Source organism: Macrotis lagotis, chromosome 8, assembly GCF_037893015.1.
Source record: "Macrotis lagotis isolate mMagLag1 chromosome 8, bilby.v1.9.chrom.fasta, whole genome shotgun sequence".
In the NCBI taxonomy this organism is placed as follows: Eukaryota; Metazoa; Chordata; class Mammalia; order Peramelemorphia; family Peramelidae; genus Macrotis; species Macrotis lagotis.
Window position 1 is genome coordinate 141,303,969 of NC_133665.1, and position 18,743 is coordinate 141,322,711.

Below are 18,743 nucleotides of genomic sequence, written 5' to 3' on the forward strand. Positions count from 1 at the left end.
AACTGGAAGCAAGCCTTCTGTGTTGTCTAGATGAGTCTCTAGGGGACTTATTCTAGTTAAAATTTATTTGTAGTTAGCAGGCTTCAATTCTGCGAGGATTCTTGGGTTTTATATTTGTGAATATATGCCTGCAGCTAATGGAGCTCATCAGCCCTCTTTGACTTGGTACAAGGATTTTAGAGGTCTCTGTGGTCAAAAACATCCATCTCCCTAAAGCCCACCTGGTGGTGAGCTTCTTCCAGCTGAGCTTTGCCCTCATCAGTATTTTTCCAGTTTGCCTCAATTTGCAGAAGGCTGTGTTCCCGGGGCCTAGCCCTTGAGAATGTTGAGAAAACTTTTTTTTTTTTTGATGTGAGATGAAGCATCTGGAGAAGTAGGTATCCAGTATTTACATGTAAACACATACTTTTGAACTTTGATTGAAATCAGTTTACTCTTTCAGTTACTTTAAACACAACCTTCCACAACTTTCTTTCCCTGATTGATTTGATCAGTAAGCCCTGTCTTTGTAGATATTGCAGAAATAGCATTCAGCCCAGCTCCCTGTCTGAGTAAACACAACTTCTCCACAAGTGAAACGTGGATTAATCCTTCTTTTGATGTAGAAAAAGAGACAGCATGTCATGGTGGATATAGAGAACTAGCCTGAAAACCAAGAAGACTTGGCTTCCAGGTCTGCCTTTAGAACACACTGGCTGTGTTCTCCTCTCACTTAATTACTTAACATCTCAGTGCCCAATGCAACTCTCTGAGACTAAGATGAAGAGAAGATGCTGAGATCTACATTAGTAGAGGGGGTTTCTTTAAATGAGAATTCCCTTCTCAAGAAAATTACAATCCACTCCCTCCCTTAGGAATTACATTGATGATCCTGCAAGTATAAAATACTGTTTCCTAGAAAATTTATAGGGTTTATTGTTATATTTTTTTAATGATCCAATTAAATAGGTATCTAAATTGCTAGGAGACCCTGGTCCTCTAGCTAGAATCACCTTTTTTTTAATGTGGGAACCATCTTAACAACTCAACTCTGTGTCTAAGCATTTGTACATCAAACTATGCTTTGATTGAAGGAAAAATTTGTTTATACTTAGTGTAAAATGTAATAAATGCAATAAAATACTTTCCTCTCAGCAATCCTGTGAGATAAGCATTATTATACCCAATGAGAAAATAGGCTCACAAATATTGAATGATTTGTTTGAGGTCATATAACTTATAAATGGCCAAGTGAGTCTGGAACCTAGTTCTTCTCTTCACTGCAATATTAGCTTTCTTATTTAATCTTTGCCAACAAAGAAAGTTACTCAAAGAGAAGGCGGGGATGGCTTTTTCCTACACCCGTTTCCTGGTCTTTTGTTAAGTTTTTGTTGAATCCCTTCCATTTGTTGAATCAACTTTTCAAGTTAAGTTAGTCGATCATTTTAAACTATCTTCTAACATCAACATGCTGTGAATATATAAGTGCCAGCCAATAACCAGAGTAGCTGACATTTATAGCTTTGTAGTTTATAAAACAGTATAGAAACACATCATCTTTCTTATTTCATGTGATTTGTTCTCATTTAGGATTTAGGAATGTGGGATGCCTGCTTCTGTCCAGTTGCGAGAAGAATGCTTTTTATTTTTAGTGGAGTAAACAGTGGGAACAAGTTTGCATATTGCTTTGTTTTCTACAGTAACAAATCTCCATGCTCTTGTTTTCCTTCAGCTTGCATATCAGGCATTTTCAGAGGGTCCGAAGTATAGATCAATTCAAAAGAACTACAGGGTTTCAGGTGACCACAGGTTCAATCTGAAAGCAGCAGTATGATGTGACTGCTTTCAAAAGAAAAAAAAACTGAAGCAATTTTGGACTAAAACAAAGAAGCAATGTATTTGGGGTGTTGGTCCAGGTCTGTTTGTTGTGATCTAAGGAGGACAGTGGAACATCAGAATTCATCCACCAGGAGGGTGAAGAATTGAGAAGTTGGACTTTTTTTTTTAAGGTTTTTGCAAGGCAATGGGGTTAAGTGGCTTGCCCAAGGTCACACAGCTAGGTAATTATTAAGTGTCTGAGGTCAGATTTGAACTCAGGTACTCCTGACTCCAGGGCCGGTGATCTATCACTGTGCCACCTAGCTGCCCCAAGAAGTTGGACTCTTAAAAAGAATAGTGGAAGTGCACCTTAATCATTGTCTGAAGGAAAGCAGTCAGAAAGATTTGTTTGTGTTGCTCAAGAGAGCAGATCTAGGATTGATTGTATGTATCTTACAAGGAATCAGATTTGAGCTGAGTATAAAGAACAATGTGTGAATCTAAAGAGCTAGGTGAAGTGGAGATAGATCACTGGACCTAGTCAGGAAGACCTAAGTTCAAATTCATCCAAATGACTCTAGGCAATCTGTTTGCCTCAGTTTCCTGAAATGTAAAATGGGGGTAATAATAACAACACCTATCCCTCGGAATTGTTATGAGGATCAAATGAGATACTATTTGGGAAGAACATAGTCTATGCTATATAAGTGCTTATTATTATTATTAATAACTAGCCCTTGGGGCACGGTGAAGATCATATCCTGGGAGGTGTGTAAGCTGGTACTGTTTGTCTGAGATGGGGGGAAGAATATTGGGTTAGGAGGTGGGGAGGATGGGGCCCGGCTCTGTTACCAGTGAACAGCAAGGGGCTAGTTCTTCCATCCCATGAATCTGTCAGGTGCACTCTAAAGATCTCCCTGCACTGAATCCAAATCCGAAACTGGTGGAGATATATTTTATATGTATATAAATGTGTGTGTGTGTGTGTGTATGTGTAGTTCTTGGTGTTCAACCTTTTGCAGTAGTTTCCAATTCTTTGTGGCCCCATTTGGAATTTTCTCGGCAGAGATGTGATTTGCCATTTCCTTCTTCAGCTCACTTTACGTGAGCTATAATGAGGAAATTGAGGCAAACAGGATGAAGTGACTTGCCCAGGGTCACACAACTAGTATCTGAGACTGAACACTGTGCCTCCTTGCTGCCTTGTAGAGAGGGAAGGAGTGCGTTCTTGGCCCAGGAGATGGCATGGAAATAGGCGGTGGAGTGTCCCATGAGACCTAGATAAGGACAGCTTGGTTGAACTGAAGAGGGCAGGAAGGGGAGTGTGTTTGTTTTCATGTTGTCTCCCACTTTAGATTGAGTTTGGACAGAAAGAGTGTCTGACTTGTCTCTTCTTGTCTCATCAGCACATTGCATATACTAGGAGCTTAATAAATGCTTATTGGTTGGCTGACCAAGTTGAGGCTGGAAAGGCAGGTTGAGGGCAGGCTGTATAAACTTTAAAAGCTAAACACAGGACTTGATTTTTTTTTTTTATCTAGGAAGCTACTGGAATTGGTTGTGTAAGGGAATTGCTTGATCCAATCTTCAGTTAAGGAAAGTTATTTTGGCAGCTATGTGTAGGATGGGCTCACTGCTGCAATCATGGAGGGGAGAGGTGATGAGACTGGAGCCTGGCTGGGAGCTGTGTCAGTGGAGCAAAGGTGTGGGGAAATGAGGGATGCTCAGCAAGGCTGAGTGGGAGGGAAAGGGTCCCACCAGAGTGAAGAACCTTGGGGCAACAAGGACCCAGTGGACTTGTCAGGAAGAGGGAGGTGAGGAGGAATTTGGGGGAAAGAGACTGAGTTCAGTTCAGAAAATATGGAATTTCTGATGTCTCTGGGACGTCCAGTCTGAATGTCTAATAATTGATTAGTGAGGTGGGCTGAAGCTCAGGAGAGAAATTAGATAGACCTGAATATACATACATATATACCACCTCTTCCCCTAGCCATATATAAACACATAGATATCCATATCCATATGTATTTATATATCCACACAAATGGGTGGAATAACAGATTTATATATATATATATATATATATATATATTACTATGATTGTATGTGTAGTGTATACATGTCCATACACATACAAGAAGTTTAAATGGCTTATTAGGTTATAGATTTAGAACTGAAAGGGACTTTAAAGATCTCCAACCAACCACCTCATTTCGAGTGATGGAAGATCTGAGTTTAAATCTGGTCTGAGACACTTCATAATTGTGTGACCCTGGACAAGACACAGACACATGCAGTATCTGTGGGTATAATATACAGGTATGTCACCTATATGTACACATATAATGTAGTGGTATAGTGCTGTGCATGTGTTATATGTGTCATAGTGTGACACACATGCTATGCCTTGCAGGTGCACATACATTCATGAAACTTTTTCATTCTTTGAGCTATCTTTCCTTTTGTTCCCTTTTCCTTCCACCCCTACACCCTAAACCAAGGGGGAAGAAAAGGTTCCTTTATTTCTCTAGGTAGCATTCCTGAAAAAGCTCTGAAGAGAAGTATTAGAGAGGAAAGAGCTCTGGCCTTGGTTGGTCTATGTGGCTTAGAAGGCCAACTCTGATATTTCTTTTGTGCAGTAAATGATGGCAAGAAACTTATTTGGATTGAGTTTCTTCTTTGTAAAATGCAGGTAGCAATCTCCCAGAGATATTGTGGGGGGGGGATGCCTATTCAGTCTTAACAGGCTTTGTAAGTATAGTTAATGACAATGATAGTGGTAGCGGTGGTGATGAAGCTTTGAGAAATAAGAGAACCCAGTTCCCGATTTGATTGCAGAGGATTCAGCATAGATGGAGTATACTAATTTTATTTTATTTTTTTGAGTATATTAATTTTAAACAGAAACTCATTCTCTTCACCCTCCAGATATCCTGCCTTCAAACTTCTGTGTTTCAGTGTAGGATAATATTCCCTTCTCTGTCCCTCAATTTCATTCCCTCAGGTCATCCCAGACCCTTCCTTTTCCCTTTCAAAAAACAATTAATAATGCACTTTGCTCTGTCATAGCATCCACTTCTTGAAAGATACTTAAATAACCTGCTACCCAGTCCATTATACATTGTTATAAGAAAAGAGGGATGTGACAGGATAGTACTGAATTTGGCTATGGCATTTGAACAATTTCCTTTCCCTTCAGTACTGATTTCTGTTAACATTACTGTTCTCATAACTTGTAATCTTTTAGTCCTGCTTTTTCCCCTCTGTATGACCTTATTCACATCTTTTTGTAGTTCTCTGAATTCTTCATATCTTATCATTTGTTCAGCCATTCCCCCACCATTAAGTAATCACACCATAAGGCTGTTATGAATATTTATTTAGAGACATGTATGTATAATATGCAATATAATATTTTATTATGTAGGTGTGTCTTTTCTTTTTGGTAATAATTTCCTTGGGGCATATTCCCAACGTTCTTGCTCACTCTTGACTCTTCCCTGGTTCAGGTCCTCACCTTTTGCCTGGACGACTGCCTGAGCTTCCTAATCAGTCCCAGCTTCCAATTTTTTCTCTCTAGGTTACACCCTCCCCAGAGCTGCCAAAGTCATCTTCCTCAGGCAGAGGTACAACCAAGTTACGCCTCTGTCTCAAAAGTTGAAGTGGCTCAGAGGATTGTGGACTTAAGGGACCTCAGAAATCATCTAATCCAACCCAACCCCCTCATTTAGAACTCTGGTACCCTTAGACACTGTGTGTGTGTGTGTGTGTGTGTGTGTGTGTGTGTGTGACCATGGGCAAGTCATTTAACCATTCCCTTCTTTCTTCAACTGTAAAATGGGGGTGATAATAACAGCACTTACTTCTCAAGGTTGTTGTAAGAACCAATTAAGAAGGGTGGCTAGGTGGCGCAGTAGATAGAGCCCTGGCTCTGGAGTCAGGAGTACCTGGGTTCAAATCCAGTCTCAGACACTTAATAATTACCTAGCTGTGTGGCCTTGGGCAAGCCACTTAACCCCATTTGCCTTGCAAAAAAAACCCTAAAAAAAAACCAATTAAGAGACTATTTCACAGTTTATATAGCATAGGTATTAAATAAATGTTTTTCCCCTCCTGCCTTCTTCCCAAACGATTATAGAAAAAATAGTTTTAATCCTTAGACGAGATTATTTAAATGTCCTCTCATTTTATAGATGAATAAATTAAGGGCAAGAAAAGAACAAGAAACCTGGTTTCATGTCTCTTTGTCTAGTGTTCTTTGCATGGCATGAAGCTTAGCATAGTTCCTGACTTGCGGTAGGTGCTTAATAAAAGTTTACTAAATGAATGAATGAATGTAGGCTCTAGAGTCACAAGTCTTGGGTTCAAATTATGCCACTGCCACCTTCTACTCATCTGAATGTGGGAAAATCACTTCACTTCACTTGACCACAGTTTTGTCTTTGGTGAAATGAAGGGAGTTGGCCTAGGAGACCTCTGAGGTACATCCTCCAGCTCCAAATTTTCCATGAGGCAGCCAGCTGCTTCCCATGTTCTCTATATTCTGAGTAATAATCTTATTCACCCAGAGGTCTAGTGTGTATCTGGCATATTATAATAGATGGCCAGTTAGGTTTCATTGATTGAATAAACAAGTGAATGGGGAGGTCCCTTGTCTCTAGGCCTTGCCTCCCCTGGGGGGGGACAAGCAGGGAGCCGTTATGAATCTGAGCCGCTAAAACAGATGGAGCAAAGTCATCCCTGGGAGCAAATGGACAAGAATGTTTCTGGAAGAACTTCTCCACTTAGTGGGGGGAAATAAGATCAGCCTCCTCCCCCTCCCAGACTGAGCTCAGTGGTCCGGTGGTTAGTCTGGGCCAGCCTTGGCTATGGGCGGCCAGGGTCCTACCGAGCACCATTGTGGTACCTGAGCGCATCCCCGTCATACAGCCAGACTCTGAGACTGAGGGAAAGAGCCAGAGCTGATTGTTGTTATTACTGACTTTAGCATAGAAAGTATTGGAAGTGAGCACAGAAACAGTCTGACAACACAGGAAGACCAAATTTTGATATTAAATAATGTTCCTCCCAACACCTTTGCTGTTGATTGCATCCATTCTCCTACAAGCCACCAAAGAAATGTGTCCTTCCTTCAAACAAATCTGCACACACAAGACCCTTGGAATGAAGGTTTTGGTTATGAATTGCCCCAGAACCTTCACACTGCAGACATATTTCATGGGTGGATGAGGGGAGAGGTGAACAGGGTTAGCTGACTTTTTCTAAGATGGGGCGTCAGAGGTGTACAGAAAAGAGAACTAGACTAGGTCTTGGGAGACCTAGAGTCTTGTCTCAGGTTTGCCACCTCGTTTCCTTTCTAGGTCTCAGTTTCCCCAAAAGTAGAAGTTCAGGTATTGTCTCAGACATGGGGGGGGGGGATTTGCCCTTTGTAGAATCTCTGGGGTAAGACTGAAGTGCAGTAGAGGGAGGGGGAAGTTACCAGGTGGAGTCAGGAGATTTGAGCTCAGAAGGATTCTAATCAGAGAAGGGAGTCAGGATCATGGATGGAAAGACTTCAGGGGCTTGTCTCGGTTTATAGGTGAGGGCCCTGAGGCCCAGGGTCAGGGACCGTATTCCTCCTCAGGTCTGTATCATAATCACCGCTCAGCTACTTGATGACTGGGCCACCATTAAGTCACTGAACCTCCTTAAGGCTCAGTCTCTCTAGCAATAGAATGGGAAAGGAGGAAGGAAAGAAGGAAGAAGGGACAGAAGAAAGAGAAAGAAGAGAGGAAGAAAGAAAGAGAAGGCAGGAAAGAAGGGAGGGAAGGAACAAGGAAGGGAGGGAAGAAAGAAAGGGAGGGAGGAAGGAAGGGAAGAACTGAGGGAAGGAAGAAAGAAAGGGAGGAATTCTTAATCCCTAACCCTCAAAGGAGAGGGGTGGGGGGAGGAAGGAGAGAATATTTAGTCTACAAAGGAAACCAGTTATACTGAATACAGCTTTTTAAAAAAGTGGGTTTGTTTTTTTTTTTTAAATTCAATAGGTGTAGAGTCCAGAAGGCCTCAGACATTATCTGTGCAACCTTGGACAAATCACTTAACATCTGTTTGCCTCAGTTTCCTCAACTGTAAAAGGAAATAATAATAATACCTACTTCTCAGCAGTGTTAGAATCATATGAGATAATACTGAAAGCACTTAGCACTATGCCTACTATATGCCTGGGAACATAGTAGGCTCTGTATAAATGCTTATTATCATTTTTATCTGTAAATATTTTGGGGTTAGATATTAATCATTGGTCAAATATTTATTAAGCTCCTACTATGTGGTAGACACTTTGTTAAGTGCTAGAAATACAAAAGAAGGGGGAGAGACAGTCCCTACCCTTCCTTCCCAGAGCTCCCATAAACTTCCTGGTGTTATTTTTCCTCTTCTCTCTCATCCCATCGCTTCTCCCAGCTCACTGATTCTCTGACTAAACTGCCTCTCTTATCCATCCTCTTCTCTTTCTTCCCACTGCTCTCTTCCTTCCTGCTCGGATGTTTGGAATCACAGAGCTCCCACCCTTTCTGTCCTCCCCTCCAATCTGCTGTCAGAATAGTCTTCCTTAATCATGAGATCTGGTCTACCAAGGTAACTTCAACGACTCCCTTTCACCCCCAAAAGAAGTTCAAACTTATTTGCCTAATATTTAAAGCCTTCCACAATCTGAAGTGACTACTCCCCATACATGTACTTTTCCCAATTCCTACTTTGTTCATAATATTCCTTTTCCCTGAAGTATTCTTTTCTTCCCAGTTACTTGGACCATTTCTACCCATGCTTTAAAACCTTAGCTCATCTGCTACCTCATCGCTATGCCTCTCCGAGTAACATCCATCAGGTACATAGTTTATATTAGTTAATATGCTGATGTCATATTCTTCTAGATTGTAAGCTCCAAGAGGCCAGGGCTATTTTTTTGCCAATCAGTCAGCTAGCTAACTTTTATTAAGCCTACTGTTTGCCAAGAGGAGACCAAGAAAGGGCAGAAAACCGACCCTGCTCTCAAGGAGCTCATAATCTGATGGGAAGGGAGAGGAGAGAGACCTGCAAACAAATAGGTATGAGCCAGATACAGTCAGGACAAATTGGAGATCACCTGGGAGGGAAGACACTAAAACATCCAAAGATAGATGGGAAAGGAAGCCAAGTTTTCTGTCTCAGATTAACATAGAACATAGTCAAAGCACTTAATGATAGTTTATTGAATTTGCATTGGAACCTGGCCAGAGCTGTATCCTGATGTTGCATCCTAGATAGGAGTGGTGGAGTAGGGAGACTTGAGTTTTGGACTGTGACTTTCCCACCTTTCTTTGTGACCCTCGTGAGCCTTTTGTTTCTTCATGTATAAAGTGAGGCAAACAGAGACTAAAACACTCTACAGAGTGTTTTCTGTCACCTACTGGTCCATGGCAAATTCTTACAGGTCTTGGAAAGCCTTTATTACCAACAGCCTATTTTCCTCTCCAAACATTCATTTTTATGGTTTTCTTCTGAATTTCATGAACACTAAAAGAAAACATTTCCATATACAATATGGAACTGAAAAGAAGATTATTTCCAAAATGGCAAATGTTGATTATGAGTAGTGTCTTTATTTAAAAAAAAAAACAACATAATAAATTCAGGCTGTTACTTTCAAAACTGTCCAGCTTGTCTCCGTTCCCTTCTGAACTTTCTCTGTTGTATATTTTAAAACAGGCTTCAATAGCCCTCTTTTCTTTTCTGTGGCTATTACCTGCCATCCTCATAAAGAAAGGCAAATGCAAGCCTTGGAGCAAATATGCAAGTCTGCCAGAGGAAGACCACCCATTTGGCAGAAATGTAGGTCTCAGTGTCATGGAGTTGTGGGAGCATTGGGCTTGGTCACTGGGTCCCGCAGGCCTCTTCAATCTTTCAAAGTTGTTTGTATTTGCATTGTTGTTATTATCGTATATAAATACTGATGTATTTCTTTGTTTCAAAAAAAAAAAAAATGACACTTCTTAAACCCTCTAGGCTTAAGAGCCGGACTCCTCCTGCCGCTTTTCTTGGTCTCCCAGCTCTAACTGACCCTCTAGTTGCCAAGGGGCTGATTCTGGAGCTCATTGGAAACATTGCTTCAAGTTTCCATCATCTTGGGTAGATGAGAAGCCTCGAGGCTTCCCTGTTTCCTTATGGGCTCCCTCAGGGCCAATAATGAGTCAGCTGAATGTCTAGTGAATGGCAGAGATGTCTGGTGAAGCTTACACAGCCCTTCTCAGAATAATGTATAAAATCCATCATATTGAAATACAGTTATAAACATTAAAAGAAAAGACAAAAACAAGTCCCCAAATTCCAGGTTAGGAACCTTTGGCCTAGACATAGTAAAGACCTTAAAAGTGATCTGGTTTAATCCTTTCATTTTATAGATAAGGAAACTGAGACCCAAATGGAGCTAGTTTAGGGACTTCCTAGGGTGTCACAGCAGTATCAGCCTGGGGAGACCAAGACAAAAAATAGACTCTGCTGTCAAGGAGCTCGTAGGATAATTGGGGGAGGGGAGGGGAGAAATGCAACAAATACATGCAAACAAGACAAAGGATAAATTCATAAAGAATTGGTGGGGTAGTTAGGTGGCAGTGTGGATAAAGCACCAGTCTTGTAGACCTGGGTTCAAATTCAGTCTCAGACATTTAATACTTACTTAGCTGTGTGACCTTAGACAAGTCACTTAACCTCATTGCTTTGCAAAAAAAACCCCAACAAAAACCAAGAATCGATACTAGATGAATGTGTGCCAGAATCATAATAGGCAATCAATCAATCTTTGTTTCCACAAGGCAGCTCAAGAGTTGGTGGAAGAGTGAGACCAAAGCATAGGCCAGAGTTTGGGAAGGGACTTGATGGATAGCCTATTGTTAGCATTGTTATTATTAGCTGCCTTTTGACAGGGGCTTGGTCCATGCTTTAATAATTGTGACCCTTGACTGAAAAAATTAATTTTTCAAGAAATAGCTAAATTTTGTAAACTAACTAGTTCTGTGGCCACAGATAAGTTATTTGACCTGATTCCAATGTGTTTTCTCTAAAATAGGAATGACAATAACAGTTGGTAGCAGTATCAATAGTAACTACTATTGTGAGGATCACATGAGATAATGTTTGTAAAGGACCTTAAATACCTGTTGCTGTTATAATTATTATCATATTTTATTGTCAGAAATATAAGCTTCTTGGAAGAAAATGTCCTCTATATAAATGGTTTTACCTGGAAAAAGAACAGTAAAAGAATGGTCCCAAAAACACCAAGTTAGGTAGACTGCGCTAGCCATGTTGAGCTGTCTTCTTCCTTTTGGGTACCTTTTAGAATAATTGGGGTGCTAGCGATGGTTTTTTTCTTTGAAACTTTCCTATTGTGGTCATTGTTATATCTCATATGCTGTTAAAATCTGTGAGTCTAAAACAGAGCTCATCTCCTGGGCTCCCTCCATAGTCTGTGGGCTGAGCACAAAGAGTGTTCCTTCCTTATGTAGATGTTATCTTTGTTGGACAGATGAATTTGGAGCTAGCCACATGGACCCATGTTTCCTGTTCTTTTTCCAGTCTTTGCCAGGTAATATATTCAGGAGTGGCTTCTCTTCATCCTCCTCTTCCTCCTCTTCCTTCCAAATCCAGCAAACACTATGTGCTTACTGTGAATAATTCCTAGTCTGATTGTTTATCATCCCCCACCACACACACACACACACACACACACACACACGTTCTCTCTCTCTCTCATAGACATACGTGCATACACATAGAAACACGCACAGACACATAGAACACGCACAGAGATACACAGACACAGACACACATACTCCCATACACACGCACACAGATCCCTCTTTCTCCACTGTAGTTTTTACTGCCTTTCCAGCTCCTTAGTCAGAAATTGGCCAAGGAAGTGAGGAAGTCCAGGCCGTTGCATCCAGGATGTCCTTTGCGACACGCCAACGGGTTATGATGCAAGGCTCTGGGAAACAATGAATAAGCCAGTTCAGAAGAGGTGGGGACGGGGTGGGGGAAGGATTTGGAAGCATTGTGAAGGGGATGATGATTAACTGTATGTAACATAAAAGAAGAGGCTTTAGCTGGAGTTTTCCAAAGGCCAAGATCATATTTAAATTGCTCCTGAAATTATACTGCTTCCAAGAAGACTTCTCTGATGAATTTCCTCCTAAATGAAATTCCTAAAAGTCTTCACCCAGCACCAAGTTATAGAAATCAATGAATAATATAAAGTTTATTTACTATAGTCTACGGAGTATTTCAGTTTTCCTGCCTTGGATATTTATTCCCAGTAGACATCTTGGGCAAACATGAACTTCTCTAGTCCTCAGGTTTTTTTTTTAAGCTGTAAAATGAATGGGTACAGTGGATAGAATACTCTACCTCAAATCAGGAAGATCTGAATTCAAATTCTGTGTCAGGTACCTAGGGAAGTCATTTAATCTCTCTTTGCCTCAGTGTCCTCATCTGCAAAATGGGATTGATAATAGCACTTACGTCCCAGGATGGTTTTATGGGATATTATTTGTAAAACACTTTGCAAAGCTGAAAGTCCTGTGTAAATGCTAGATATTGTTTTTGTTATTATTAATTATATGCCAAATGAATGCTAAAACTACTAACTTGACAGTTTACCCAGACTTGTAAAAGCCTGTTGGGCGCTTTGGTAGGCCCTACTCCTCATGATCCCATTCCAGGTTTTCTTGGCAAATACACTAGAGCGGTTTGTCGCTTCCCTCTTCACTTCCTTTTACAAATGAGGACACTGAGGCAAACAGGGTTAAGTGACTTGCCTAGGGCCACACAAGTAGTGAGCGTCTGAGGTCAGATTTGAACCTGGAACAGTATTCCAGTGAATAATGAAATTATATCTCACAAAGGTAATGATTTGTAATCTGTTTGGTTTTTTTTATTTCTATTTTTTGCAAGGCAAATGGGGTTCAGTGTCTTGCCCAAGGCCACACAGCTAGGCAATTATTAAGTGTCTGAGACGGGATTTGAACCCAGGTACTCCTGACTTCAAGGCTGGTGCTTTATCCACTGCGCCACCTAGCCGCCCCAATGATTTGTAATCTGGAAATGGTTTGGTAGCTGATGAGTCTCAGCCCTGACCCTGGACTTTGTGTCTGACCCTGAGCTGCTAGACATTTGGTGATGGAGAGAAAAGCGGGGGACAGAGTGGTTGGGGGGAGGATCAGAAAGAGGATGTAGGTGGTCACTGTTTCTTTTCTTTTCTGTAAAGGATGATGGACAGAGCTGGGCAGGCAGAAGACCCAGTTCAGTTGCTTTTTAATGAGCTGCTTACCTGACCAATCACTCATGCCCAGATTGGCTTCCAAGTGGACATTGTCACAGGCCTTTAGTTCCCTGCTGGTGTCTAGGAGAGCCAATCCAGATCTCACTGTGGATGCTTTGTGTCCTGGAGTGCTGGTCTTTGCCGGCGGGGGCCTCCCCCCATTTGGGTGGGAGCACCACCTCTACATTGGACAGGAGGGCTCAGTTCATTGCCCCTGCAAAGGAACTCGCCATCCTTCGCCCCAACCTTTGCTGCTCCTCCCGGACCCTCCAGTTTCAGAGCTACTGGGAGTTGCCACAAAGAGTTAATACAACTGGGTGTCTGACTCCCACATTAAACCCTAAGGCTAATGTCAGATGATACACCCTGAAGAGCAGGCCCTGAACTCTGCACTTTGAGTATTTGTTTAAGGGGGGGGGGGATATTTCATTTTAATGAGAATTACAAGTGGAAGCAGGATTCTTTCTTCCTACAATGGATGAATACTTACAGTTTGACTGTTGGGAATCTCCGATTTTTCTGCCAAAAATTGTGGACGCTTCTGATTTCTCAATGCAGAGAGTGTAGTAAAATATTTGGCATATATTCCCTAGGAAAACTTTGCACTGGAGGAGAGTGTACAAAAACCGTACCCTTAATAGGGCCTCTCCTTTTTTTCCTCCTTTCCGTTTTCCTCTCCTAAACATTTGGCTGCGGAGCCTGCGCTCTGGGATGGTGTGGATGGTTCCCTCTGGGCCACTTTGCTGGGCATCAATTTTCCAGGTGGTATGAGAGCCGGGCTACCAATAGGCACCTGGGTACCTCCCTTCCCTTTGAACCCTTAAACCTTGGTGGTGCTAAAGCATTGCTTTGGATCAGCAGGCCTTATTTTTAGTCAGAGTGGAGCAGACTTTTATCTCCTAGGCAGGATGTGTGTGGTTTGGGTCTGACATCCATGGAAGCACATGATGCTTGCTAAGCGCTGGAGCCTTGGTTATGATTCATTGGGGAGAAACATGGAAAACAATGTCTGTTTTTGAGTCCTGGGAACTGGGAAAATGAACTCGAAATGTGAGCAATATATAATTTTGCTAAAATTAACCTTTGAGCATTTCAGATTCTTCTTTTGGGGGTCGTGTCCATCTCTTATTGGTCCTCTAATGGCTTTGTTCTTGTTTCAGTTCACGCAGTTGGCTTTTTGTTCTTCCCAATCAGTCATGAAAAAGTCACATTTTGGCATTTCACAATTCTTTAGTGTAGTCATTGCAGGTATGCATTTATTGCTCTCCAATGTACTTCCCGAACTTGACCTTGGCAGAATTTGGTCCCAGCTCCATGAATCCACTTCCTGCTCATAGAAAGTTCCTCTCTGGAAACTAGCCACTCACTCACAGTGGTTTAGGTAGAGTATTTTGGGCTTTTGGGAATCTCATTTTCCCCACTTGTAAAAATACAGAGGTTGGGATGCCTGTTGTACCGTCCCTCCCAGCTCCAGGATTTCAAGTAATCTCAGTTCCTACCAAAGGGCATCACCCAGAGAAAGATTTTATATTCACAGGAAAAAATGTTGCTCTTTATTTGAAAAATGAAAGTGGACATGCGTTATGCCAGGGAAGCATGCGCACTCACTCCCTTCCCACATCAATGGATTTTATGTTTCAGAGTAAATACTGTAGTATAGTAGAAGCCGGTTTACCTAGTGTTGTCAGTCAACACACCATTCCACAGGCATTTGTGCACATCTGCTCAACAGTGATCATGGATATTTATGTTGAGACCCCTAGGGCACCTTAGAGTCATCTTTCCATGCCTTTTGAACCATTAAAAAAAGACTAAATTATATCTATATTATTTTTTAAAATAAGGCAGTGGGGTTAAATGACTTCCCAGGGTCACACAGCTAGGCAATTATTAAGTGTCTGAGGCCAAATTTGAACTCAGGTCCTGCTGACTCCAGGGCTGGTGCTCTATCCACTGCACCACCTAGCTGCCCCTATATCTATATATTTTCTATGAAATGCTTTGTTTTCTGTTCAGTTTCTTTGAAAGCACCATATAATGGACAACTATGTTAACTCTTCTGCCCCAGAGGCTTTAATTAATTGGAAGTCTCCATTCCCAGTCACAGATTCATACAATTTGGAGTCTAACTGAATGAGGAAAACTTGAGACCCAGGGAGGGGAAGAGGTGACTTGCCCAGAGCTTCAAAAGCTGAGCCCAGATTTAAGCCAGAACTTCTATGCTTGGGTCCGGTGCTTGTTCTTAAAAACAATCTTGACTCTCTGCTAGGTAAAAGATTAGAATATAAGCTAAAAAAACACTATTGAACTATCTCTTAGGATTTGTAGTGTAAGACTCACCAATCTATAGTTAGTGCAACCTCACCAATTTCCTAGACCAATGCCAGAGAAAAAAGGAAAAAAACAAATAGCTATGGTATGTATTTGTGTCACTGTGAGGGAATGTGGGATTTAATGGCCAGAAGATTACATGGTATTACAGAAAACCAAGAAATGAATGGATTCAATCTATGGGGATATTCCTGTTCAGGCTCTACTGGTTTATTTATGAAGAGATCTTAGCATATGGAAATACTATTTTAAAAAACTGAACAAAAGAATATTAAAGTAATAATAGCCAGCATTTCTATAGCACCTTGAATTTTATAAAACACTTTATGTGTCAACTATCTGCACAACAATTCTGGGAAGGTTGCTGTTATCATTTCCGGTTTACAAATGAAGAAAGAGACAAACCTAGAGCTAGTAAACTTCAGAAGCAGGATTCTTTTTTTTAAAATTGTATTTATTTAAGGCGATGGAGGTTAAGTGACTTGCCCAAGGCCACACAGCTAGGCAGTTATTAAGTGCCTGCAGTTGGATTTGAACTCAGATCCTCCTGACACCAGGGCTGGTGCTCCATCCACTGCACCTCCTAGCTGCCCCTCAGCAGGATTCTTTGAAGTCCTTCATGGTCACTGCCTTTACTTCCCCATGGAGGAAGAGGTGGCCTTCGGGCAGTTTTCCTCTGGGGAAAAAAGGAATAACCCAAATCTTACCTATTGTTCTAGGCGCAGCTTAACTTATTCCTTGAAGCCTCCCCTGACTGTTGTATTTCTAATAGCCTATCTGTACCCCTATATCCCCTTATGCCTCAGCCTAAATTAGATAAAGCTCCCAGTTGTTTGTTTATTATGTTGGTCCTCAGCTATCCGTTGGATCTCTGGTTTTAAATTCAACTAGAAATAGGAGCTGCTTAACCACAATAAGGATTCTTATGACTCCATATTGACTTAGAAAACCTCATCTTATTGTCTCTGTTCTTTTGTGTTTTTGTGTATTTTGTTAAATATTTCCAAGTTACATTTGGTTCATACTGTACATATTGACACCTCTGTTGGATTGTAAATTGTTTAAGGGGAAAAAGCATTTCTTCTGTCCCCACATTAATTTCCTTCTTGTTTGAACTTCTAGTCCATACTATCTAATGCAGCACTTAATTAGATCATCTGTGTGTGTGTGTGTGTGTACAACTATGTTAACTCTGTGTGTGTATTATCTTACTTTCCTAATTAAGTTATAAAGTCTTTCAGGGAACTCTTCTAATTCTATGTCCTCCCAGAAGCTTCCACACAGCTCTGAGACTAGACAGTGACAGTAAATATTTGTTGATTGACTTATTTGAAAACCATTCGATCTCTTACTTCATTGCCTGAAGGGAAGGGAATATCCCAGCAGGTACTATGCTGATCACTTTTTACAAATATTATTTCATTGTTCTTGCTTTTACTATCCTGATTCTACAGATGAGAAAACTGAGGCAAATAAATAGAACTTATGTGACTTGCCCAGGGTCACACAGCTGTTAAGTGTGGGAAGCTGGGTTTGAACCCAGGACTTCTGACTCTAGACCAGGGCTCTGTCCTGTGTCATCTAGCTGTAGAATGAAGCAGTCTTCTTTTCTTTCTTTTGCTCAACTAGGGCTGTCCCAAGTACACCTGTGCTGCATGTGCCAGCGGTGTAATTTTATATGGCCCCCTGTGGGCTTACTGAAGCACAGCTACTGTAGAGCTCTCCGAACGATGGCAAATCAAAATAGATTGTCTATTGTTTCAATAAAAAGTTTGAAAAGTAAGTAGGGGGTGGCTAGGTGGCCCAGTGGATGGAGCACCAGCCCTGGAGTCAGGAGGACCTGAGTTCAAATCCAGACTCAGACACTCAGTAATTACCTAGCTGTGTGGCTTTGGGCAAGCCGCTTAACCCCATTTGCCTTGCAAAAACCTAAAAAAAAAAAAAGTAAGGTAGGACAGCCTTGTGCTGGACTGTGTATTCATTTAAATGGTGTGTTTTCCATTTATTCTTTCCCAGTAGTAAGTAGGAGAAAAATAAGTCTTGTTCATTGGGGAAAAAAATTGGAACAAATAGAAATATAAATAAGATATTTTTGAAAGATTTTCATAAAAATAAAAAATGTCAAAGTTTTGAATAAAACAGATGAACTGAATTGCTTCTTCAGACTCCATGAACAAAAGACTATAAAGGTGGTGACTTCTGTTAGTGCCAGGTATTGACCTTTATGTATCTGTGTTCCTTACCAGAAGCAAGAATGGGGACTGCCGAAAAGAACACCGGGAAAGAAGCCGCAGCCCTATTGAACGTGCTGTGGCTCCCACCATGAGTTTGCATGGCAATCACATGTACGCCTCCATCCCTAGCATCACCATGGAGCAACCTCTTGCACTGACCAAAAACAGCATGGATACCAGCAGGACACTTGGCCTCTCCCCACCATTGACCTCGGTGGAACGGCAGCAGGTATGTCACAAAACACCATTCTGAGAAGCATTCCATCAGCTTCTCCAGACACTCAAGCAGGTCCCAGACACATAAAAAGTTATTTTTTATGTTATTTATGGTGACTTCCAATCCATAACATTCTGTGATCTGTGGGATTGGGGCTTTGCTCTCTGTTTCAGTTGACATACCAGGAGTTGCAAAAGGGATTAGGCAAGGAGAATGGCAGCAATAAGTGTTGGATATATGTAGGGTTGGCTTGATTAGATGGACTCAGATTTAAAATCTTTAACTCAGAATGTCCTGTTTTGACAATTGGGGAAATGGGATCAGAAGCCCTTTATGTGTGAAACCCCAGTGGCATGATCAGCAGCCCTAATAGCACAGGCTGCCACCTTTACCTGGCATCTGCTTTTCGTTTCTGCTTAGCTGTTGCTTCATTGACAACCAAGGAGGAAAAGTTCTGCTTTCAGTTTGGTCCTTGGTTGTTGTGCGGCGTCAGAGCTTCCCCCTTCAGACTGGCTGCCAGCCCTGCCTCTGTTACACCATTCACCTCCAGGTGCTGTCCCAACCTGCCTCTCCTTGACCATCAGCAACTCCACGGTCATCGATTTCCAGGGGTTGTTCTTGAGGTCATTTGTTTGACTGAATATTTCCCATGACTGTTTGGCTAAAGTGGAAATTTAGTGAGCAGTTATATAGCTATGAGAAAACTTCAAGAAAGGAGAAGTTTTGTGACCAGAACTTTACCATCTGTCAGTGAGTCAGGGACAGGCAAAGCTGAAGAGTGCCCAAAGGGGCTGACGACAAACCCCTCCCTCTACAGCACTGGCAGTGG

The 18,743-nt window shown here is 41.5% G+C and overlaps 1 protein-coding gene across 3 annotated transcripts in view; it reads left to right on the plus strand.

The window, feature by feature from the left end:
• The window catches only part of VGLL4 (vestigial like family member 4), a 169,765-nt gene that overhangs the window by 144,599 nt on the left and 6,423 nt on the right, over window positions 1-18,743 (plus strand). For all 3 annotated transcript variants that reach the window (XM_074198555.1, XM_074198554.1, XM_074198556.1), the window contains one exon: window positions 17,710-17,926. In XM_074198555.1, the coding sequence (XP_074054656.1) occupies window positions 17,710-17,926 (217 nt within the window). The remainder of the gene's footprint in view (window positions 1-17,709; window positions 17,927-18,743) is intronic.